This window comes from Ailuropoda melanoleuca, chromosome 11 (assembly GCF_002007445.2).
Source record: "Ailuropoda melanoleuca isolate Jingjing chromosome 11, ASM200744v2, whole genome shotgun sequence".
NCBI lineage: Eukaryota > Metazoa > Chordata > Mammalia > Carnivora > Ursidae > Ailuropoda > Ailuropoda melanoleuca.
Genome location: NC_048228.1, coordinates 67,823,182 through 67,833,190, shown reverse-complemented (window position 1 = coordinate 67,833,190; position 10,009 = coordinate 67,823,182). Strand labels below are relative to the sequence as shown.

Below are 10,009 nucleotides of genomic sequence, written 5' to 3'. Positions count from 1 at the left end.
CAGAAATCAGTTGCATTTCTATACACTAACAATGAGACAGAAGAAAGAGAAATTAAGGCATCGATCCCATTCAAAATTTTACTCAAACTTATAAGAGACCTAGGAATAAACCTAACCGAAGAGGGAAAGGATCTGTACTCAGAAAACTAAGAATGCTCATGAAAGAAATTGAGGAAGACACAAGGAAATGGAAAAATGTTCCATGCTCATGGATTGGAAGGACAAATATTGTTAAAATGTCAATGCTACCTAGAGAAATCTATACATTCAATGCAATCCCTATAAAAATACCGTCAACTTTTTTCACAGAGCTGGAACAAATAATCCTACAATTATGGATTCTGGTATGGAACCAGAAAAGACCCCAAATAGCCAAAGGAATGTTGGAAAAGAAAACCACAGCTGGAAACATCAGAATTCCGGACTTCTAATTCTATTACAAAGCTGTAATCATCAAGACAGAATGGTACTGGCACAAAAATAGACACATAGATCAATGGAACAGAATGGAGAACCCAGAAATGGACCCTCAACTCTATGGTCAACTAATCTTTGACAAAGCAGGAACGAATACCCAATGGAAAAAGACAGTCTCATCAACAAATGCTTTTGGGAAAACTGGACAGCCACATGCACAGAATGAAACTGGACCATTTCCTTACATCATACACAAAAACAATCTCAAAACGGATGACAGATCTAACTTTGAGAAAGGAATCTATCAAAATCCTTGAGGAGAAGAGAGGCACCTGCGCTCTCGGCCACAGCAACTTCTTGCTAGACACATTTCCAAAGGCAAGGAACCAAAGGCAAAAATGAACTATTGGGACTTCGTTAATATAAAAAGCTTTTGCACAACAAAGGAAAACAGTGAACAAAGCCCAAAGACAACTGACATAATGGGAGAAGATATTTGCAAATGACATATTAGATAACAAGCTGGTATCCAAGATTTATAAAGAACTTATCAAACTCAACACCCAGAAAACAAATAATCCAGTCAAGAACTAAGAAGAAGACATGAACAGACACTTCTTCAAAGAAGACATCCAAATGGCCAACAGACAGATGAAAAAGTGCTCAACATGACTCGACATCAGGGAAATACAAGTCAATACCACAATGAGATATGACCTCACACCAATGAGAATGGCTAAAATTAACAAGTCAGAAAATGAGAGATGTTGGTAAGGATGTGGAGAAAGGGGAACCCTCTTACACTCTTTTTGGGCATGCAAGCTGGTTGCAGCCACTCTGGAAAACAGTATGGATGTTCCTCAAGAAGTTGAAAATAGAGATACCAGCTCACAGGACCCAGCAATTGCACTACCGGATATTTACCCTAAAGATACAAAGGTAGTGATCCGAAGGGGCACCTGCACCCCAATGTTTACAGCAGGAATGTCCACAATAGCCAAACTATGGAAAGAGCCCAGATGTCCATAGACAGATGAATGGATAAAGTGGTGTGTGTGTGTGTGTGTGTGTGTATGTATACACACACACACACACACACACGACAGAATATTACGCAGCCATCAAAAAAAGAAATCTTGCCATATGCAACAACATGGGATGGAACTAGAGGGTATTATGCTAGGCGAAATGATCAGAGTAAGACACTCATCATACGATCTTAACTGATATGTGGAATTTAAGAAACAAGGCACAGGATCGATCATAGGGAAGAAAAAAAATGAAACAAGATGAAACCAGAGAGGGAGAGAAACCATAAGAGACTCTTAATCTTAGGAAACAAACTGAAGGTTGCTGGAAGGGAGTGGGTGGGATGATGGGGTGGCTGGGTCATGGACACTGAGGAGGCTATGTGTCGTAATGAGTGCTGTGTGTTGCGTAAGACAGATGAATCACAGTACCCCTAAACAAATAATTCATTATGTGTTAATTAACTGATATTAAATTTAAAAAAATAAATTAAAAAAAAAAAACAAAGACTGGAATGCTTGGCTGGCTCAGTGGAACACATGACTCTTGATTTTGGGGTTGTAAGTTTGTACAGAAATACAATTGCAACAGATTATGACAAACTATATGCCAACAAATTGGACAACACAGAAGAAATGGATAAATTCCTGGAAACATATAACCTACCAAAACCGAACAGGAAAATAGAAAATTTAAACAGACCAATCACCAGCAAAGAAATGGAATCAGTGATCAAAAAACTCACAAAAAACAAAAGCCCAGGACCAGATGGCTTCACAGGTGAATTCTACCGAACATTTAAAGAAGAGTTAATACCTATTCTCAAACTATTCAAAAAAAATAGAAGAGGGGGGCGCCTGGGTGGCACAGCGGTTGGGCGTCTGCCTTTGGCTCAGGGCGTGATCCCGGCATTGTGGGATCGAGCCCCACATCTGGCTCTTCTGCTATGAGCCTGCTTCTTCCTCTCCCACTCCCCCTGCTTGTGTTCCCTCTCTCACTGGCTGTCTCTATCTCTGTCAAATAAATAAATAAAATCTTTAAAAAAATAAAAAAAAATAGAAGAGGAAGGAAACCTTCCAAATTCATTCTTTGGAGCCAGTGTTTACCCTGATACAAAAACCAACTAAAAAACTNAAAAAAAAAACACAAAAAAAAAAAAAAAAAAAAAAAAAAAAAAAACTATGGGGCAACATCCCTGATGAACACAGATGCAAAAATCCTCAACAAAATATTATTAGCAAGCCAAATCCAACAATACATTTTAAAAAGCATTCACCACAATCAAGTGAGATTTCTCGGATGCAAGGGTAGTTCAATATTCACAAATCAATCAATGTGATACATCAAGTCAATAAGAGAAAGGATACAAACCATATGATCATCTCAATAGATGCAGAAAAAGCATTTGACAAAGTGCAACATCCATTCATGATAAAAGTCTCTAATAAAGTAGGTTTAGAGGGAACATACCTCAACGTAATAAAGGCCATAGATGAAAAACACACAGCTAACATCATATATCATACTCAATGGTGAAAAACTGAGAGCTTTTCCCCCAAGGTCAGAAATAAGACAAGATGTCCACTCTCACCACTTTTATTCAACATAGTACTGGAAGTTCTAGCCACATCAAGCAGCCAAGAAAAAGAAATAAAAGGCATCCAATTTGGAAAGGAAGAAGCAAAACTTTCACTATTTGCAGTTGATATGATACTGTATACAGAAAACCCAAAAGACTAACATCATCCTTAATGGGGAAAAATAGAGCTTTTCCCCTACGGTCAGGAACAACACAAGACTATCCGCTCTTACTACTTTTATTCAACACAGTACTGGATATCCTAGCCACAGCAACCAGACGACAAAAAGAAATATAAGGTATGCAAATCCGTAAAGAAGTAGTAAAACTTTCACTATTTGCAAATGACATGATACTGTATATAGAAAACCCAAAAGGCTCCACCAATAAACTGCTAGAACTGATACACGAATTCGGTAAAGTCACAGGATAAAGAATCAATCTACAGAAATCTGCTGCATTTCTAGATACCAATAATAAAGCAGCGCAAAGAGAAATTAAGAAAATAATCCCATTTACAACTGCACTAAAATAATAGGACACCTAGGAATAAACCTAACCAAAGAGATGAAAGACCTATGCTCTGAAAACTGTAACACTTATGAAAGAATTGGAAGATGACACAACGAAACGGAAAGATATTCCATGATCATGGACTGGAAAAGGAAATATTGTTAAAATGTCTATACTACCCAAAGCAATCTACACATTTAATGCAACTTCTATCAAAATATAACAGCATCTTTTACAGAACTAGGAGAAACAATCCTAAGATTTGTATGGAACCACAGAAGACCCCAAATAACCAATGCAATCTTGAAAAAGAAAAGCAAAGCTGGAGGCATCACAATTCTGGACTTCAAGTTATATTATAAACCTGTAGTAATCAAAGCAGTATGGTACTGGCACAATAACAGACATACAGATCAATGGAACAGAATAGAAAACCCTGAAATAAACCCAGGATTATATGGTCAATCTTCGACAAAACAGGAAAGAATATCCAATGGGAAACAGTCTCTTCAACAAATGTTGTTGGAAAAATTGGACGACAACATGCAAAAGAATGAAACTGGACCACTTTCTCACACCATACCCAAAAATAAATTTGAAATGGATTAAAGACCTAAATAATCCTAGAAGAGAGCACGGGTAGTAACTTCTCTGACATCGGCCATTTTCTAGATAGGTCCCCTGAGGCAAGAGAAACAAAAACAAAAATAAACTATTGTGACTACATCAAAATAAAAACTTCTGCAGAGTGAAGCAAGCAATCAATGAAACTAAAAGGCAACCTATGGAATGAGATATTTACAAATGACATATCTGCTAAAGGGTTAGCATCCAAAATATATAAAGAACTTATAAAACTTAACACCCCAAAACCAAATAATCCAATCAAAAAAATGGGCAGAAGACATGAACAGACATTTCTCCAAAGACATATAGATGGCCAACAGACACATGAAAAGATGCTCACCAACACTTATCATCAGGGAAATGCAGATCAATACCACAATGAGATATCACCTCACACCTGTCAGAATGGCTAAATCAACAACACGAGAAACAACCGGTGTTGGCGAGGATGTGGAGAAAAAGGAACATTCTTGCACTGTTGGTGGGAATGCAAACTGGTGCAGCCCCTGTGGAAGACAGTATAGAAGTTCCTCAAAAAGTTAAAAATAGAGCTACCCCATGATCCAGCAATCTAACTACTGGGTATCTACCCAAAGAATACAACACTAATTCAAAGGGATACATGTGCCCTGATGTTTATAGCAGTATTATTTCCAATAGCCATGATATGGAATCAGCCCAAGTGTCCACTGACTGATGAATGGATAAGGAAGAGGTTGTATGTATGAACGTACATACGTACACACACACACACAAATATACAATGAAATATTACTCAGCCATAAAAAAGAATGAAATCCTGCCATTTGCAACAACATGGATGGAGCTAGAGATTATTATGCTACATGAAATAAGTCAGTCAGAGAAAGACAAATACCATATTTCACCGCTGTGTGGAATTTAAGAAATAAAACAAATGAACAAAGGAAAGAGAGACAGACCAAGAAACAGACTCTTAACTCGAGAGAACAAACTGATGGTTACCAGAGGAGAGGTGGGTAGGGAGATGGGTTAAACAGGTGATGGGGACTAAGGAGTACACTTTTGAAGAGCAATGGGTGATGTACGGAACTGGTGAATCGCTATATTGTACTCCTGAAAATAATATAATACTGTATGTTAACTAACTGGAATTAAAATAAAACACTCAAAAAAGATCTCGTCTTCCCATTGATACTGTTTGGCCCACATAGAAGAACTGTGTAAACCCTTATTATTTATTTAGTGTTTAATCTGGGAAAGACAGGAATGGAAGTTCTAGAGAAAGGGACAGTACCTCCTTGTGGATCTGTATCTAAGATGAGGCTGACAGGGCACTAGACCTTCCCTTGCAAATTACTAGAGAGTGTGGCCAGCTGCCAAGGAAAATGAGCTACATACTAGGAGATTACTTCACATAGATATGACTTTGTAGAAAGATCTGATCAGGCTAAATCGTCCTGATTTCCCTGGCTACTCTCAAGCTACCCCCCTCCCTCTCTCAAGGATAAAAAGAAGTATTCCCCAGGCAACAAAGATAAAAGGGAGACGGACAGGTGGCAATGAAGGAAAAGCAACACGTAAGTTATAAGTATCCCACTTCTTTCATTAATTAGCTACCTGACCTTGGACAAGTTGCAACTTCTCTGGGCCTCATCCAAAAATGAGCTGAATGATTTAATACCTTCTACTAGCAGCTCTAATATTCCAATATAGAGTCTATATTTAAAATTCTGCTGAAAATGGTATCGGGACTACCTATCTGTAATCTGATCAACACAAGTGGCCAACAGTAACACAACTAGGTTAGCTGGACCATGGTTGTAATATATACACATATTTATACATATCCTCCTCGTATCTGGTACATATCTTGGCATATTAATGTTAGAATATATATTATATAATATATAGTAGTTAGTATATAGTAGTAGATATATTGTATATGTAGTTAATATATAGAATATATAGTTGTTAATATTCATTAAAAAGCAAAAATGTCCTTAAGATATTAATGAATAGATAAATGTAACACTTTTTAGGAATATAATCTTAAAAGCTGCAAGGGTAATAATTCATATTTTCAAAAGTTTTAGTATGTTCGTTTTCTGTTGCATATTACAATGTTCTAATCTCTAGATTTATTTTTTATAGTAATCTACATATGTACATGTGTCTTGACAAATAATAAAAAAAAAATCTGACCAGTGTAAAGAAAATTTGGAGATAATGCTTCTCTGTTTAGCCTATTAGTGAATTTACCTTCATTAAGGTATTAAGAAATAAGTGAAGATACTATACAAATTTATGAATTTATAAGAAATTTTTATACCATTAAAACAAAGTGGGTAGTTTATGATTAACAGACGATCTTATTAAACCACTGCACTGAGATTATAATCATAAAATAAAAATTAAGGAGTGATTAAATGAGCTGTTTCCTTTCTCTGTTTAGACATTAGTTTGTGTGTACTCTTTCATAAACACATTACTTATATCTAACAAGATAATTCTGGACAATGTCAATGAGGTTAGTGATGAGTAGATGATCAGAAGGCTATTATTACAGACCACTCTTTTATGAACTTTAGAATAAAATAATTTTGTTACAGAAGAACACTTACCTTTTAGAGGGAAAAAACCCTTAAAATTAGAAACTATTATTTGGTCTCTAACTGAAGTGTCCACTATTTAAAGAGCTAATTGCTGGTTTTTAAGCTAAAAGGTCTGTTCTTTGGCTAGCTTTCACTGTAAAGAAGTTGTATGAGTGGCAGCCTGCACAGAGGCTCAGGCCATGGAAATCAGAGGCTGCAGTGAATCCCAGCTGAGCTACTTAACAACTGAGCTACTTACTCTGTTACTGTGGGTATCATAATCCCTTTATTCCTCTATCTTCTCATCTGAGCAAAGTAAGAAAGTGATACTAACAGGTATTTCATAAGATTACTGTGAGCATTCATTGAGTTAATATGTGAAAAGTGCTCAGTTATTTTTCAGATTTTAAGCACAGCTGTAAGTACATGTATTTATAGTCCAACAAATTTTCATATGGTAACATTTCTGCTGAATATGTACTTAATCCAGCAATTAACTGTTCCATCTAAAGTATCAACAGAAAAATAACTCAATAATTTGCAATATATTTTATGTTGCTTTAGACTTTAATCGATACACAAAGACACTTGCAATATGGTCATTACACATACATACATGACAGAGATAAATGCTTACGGTCTAAAATAATTTATCCAAACAAACAGGGTAAGAGATGTAAATTATTTAACAACCTCTAACATCCCTACTGCAACTGCTTTCCTCAGCTCTATGTCTACTTTGTTAAGTGTTTGTTTATCCTGTCCTTAACTGCTACTGCCGAAGTATACCACCTCTTTTCCCTATCCAAGTTTTCATGGAAATTTGATACTGAAATGTGTACTTTGTGTACAAAGATGATACCTATATTATTCTACATAGGAAACGATTAAAAAGTAGAAAAGTAAAATTGATAGATACGAGTGACTCAAAATTTTTGTGGATTTTTGTGGGTTTTCAATTATAAGCAAGTATGTTCCGAATTGTTTTCAAAAATAATTTTGTTATAGAACACTTACTTATTTCCTTTTAAAAGTTTCTACTTGAATTAAGAAGGGTTGCCTTTCAATGTATATTTCCATGTTTCAATATTTTCAAAATACTTCATTTATTGTCATTTTATATTGTATTCAGGTGAATTTCAAGTTGTTAAAAAAGATCCTTGATCCACGAATATACATTTCATAATAATATTTAAAGATTTTTTTAAAAGTAATCTCTACACCCAACATGGGACTCGAACTCATGACCCTGAGACCAAGAGTCTCATGCTTTACTGAGCCAGCCAGGTGTCCCTCAAAAATAATACTTAACATGTGATGAATAAAATACATTATTCTTCATTTGAATGTTGTTAGGGTGGCCTCAGGTAAAGAACTTGATAGCTATAGGCTTCTAACTTTTATTAAGCCTCTCAAAAATCATATAAAAAATATGAAAATTTAAGATTATCTTACCACATAGTACTATTTACTTATATTAATTTTAACTGAAGATACAGTTTGATTTACAATGATTTAAGACTTTTCAATATTAAATTAATATTGTTAAAACCATACTAAAATTCGTCACCTCAATGATTTTTTTTGAGGAAATAAAACTTTTCAAAAGTTAAATCTAGACATACCTCTAACATTAATTGTGTAAATTCTTCATTACTAAGGAATGTAGGTTTCCAGTCCTGTCGAATTTCACTGGCATCTGACTGTGCTGTGATTTCTGTAAAGATTATTTGACACATTAGTGGCATACTCCAAACACAGGGTAGGGGTAAGAGGTGGTACAAAAGTCCAACAAATTGCCTTCTCTCCTCCCCCTCTATTTAAGATGAGAACCACAGGTAATAACATTGGTTTAGGTAGGTATCAGGAGGCCCAGGCTCGGGTATGATGAAATACATGGACTAATGTGGCAAGTTATCTCCTTGGATTTGGTCTCTTGGAAATACCAGTCTCTGGTTTTTCTTTGGGGAGCCTGTATTGCCGAAGGCCTGAGACTACTTCCTGCTTGACATAATGACCAAATAAGAATCAGAAAAAGCATATTAGTATCAAGCATTAGGAAGAAATTCTTTCTCCTCATCCTTCTCTTGACACTCAAATGGTGGAACTTAGCTAGAGCAGTCATACGGACATGAGCCTGGAGGAGATGAGCCAAGTAGGTCAGTCAGTCAGTCTGCTTTTAACTAAGACGACTTTAGGCTTGCCTGTTACGAGTCAGAAAGATTCCTCCCAATCTGAGGTGCTCTATTCTGAACTGATCAAGGAGACTAAATTAAAATTTGGGAAAAAAACTTTAAAGTAATAATCCCAGAGTGATTTTGCTTAGTGTCCTCTTGAAGCTTTTCTTAGTGGTAGGGAACTGGTCAAAAATCTGGAAATCCCTGGCTTGGGACACACATTTTAACAAAATTATTAGTTAATTTTGCAACATTTTTCTAATGGATTTAGTTATGAGAAAGCTATTTATAAATGATGAAACCTGAACTATATAGGTAATAAATATTTTTTCATTTTTAAATGCAGACATATTCAACAACCACGCAAAATAAAAACGTATTATCACAGATTTTACTCCACAAAATATATTCTACTTTTCAGTGAAAGTAGGGACTAAGCTGTTCTGATTTTGTATTACCACATATATAAACATAGGATATTAAATTGTCACCCAACATTTGGCATACTGAAAATGCCTGTACTACAATATGATGAGTAACTAAGAAGTCTAGCTACTAATTCTGGGGAATACAGTCATGCTTTTCAAGTTCGCAGCAATTATATACATCCAGAAAAAGAATTTAAATACACAAGCAAATCCATCAAGTTTAAACACAGGCTTAGAGTACTAACAAAAGTATGTAAGAACTCCCTTTCAATTTAAGGTTAATTTTACTTTTATGAGAATTATATACCCAATTTTGAAAAAAAACAAAAACAAAAAAACTGACCCACTTAATGCCAGAATTAATCTTCTATTATCAAGGCGCAAATGATTTCATTTCATTCAGCAATCATTTATTGAACTGCAATGTCTGAAGGGACTGAGTATGCTAACAAGGGACACTAGGGTTAGTGAAAATACTATTTGAAGAGATAAAAATGTAATGATAATGGTGACAATAAAAATGAAGACAATCAATTTTGATACATTTACAGAAGAATCAACAGAAACTGTGACACAGTACTAAGGAAGGTGGGAAAATAAGTCTTTTTTTTTTTTTTAAGATTCAATTTATTGATTTGACAGAGAGAGAGAGACAGCCACAGCCAG

The 10,009-nt window shown here is 35.4% G+C and overlaps 1 protein-coding gene across 10 annotated transcripts in view; it reads right to left on the bottom strand.

The window, feature by feature from the left end:
* The window catches only part of CLOCK (clock circadian regulator), a 141,464-nt gene that overhangs the window by 60,395 nt on the left and 71,060 nt on the right, over window positions 1-10,009 (bottom strand). For all 10 annotated transcript variants that reach the window (XM_019799809.2, XM_011225190.3, XM_034671786.1 and 7 more), the window contains one exon: window positions 8,364-8,455. In XM_019799809.2, coding sequence (XP_019655368.2) covers window positions 8,364-8,455 — 92 coding nt within the window. Of the gene's footprint in view, window positions 1-8,363; window positions 8,456-10,009 lie in introns of those variants that run through there.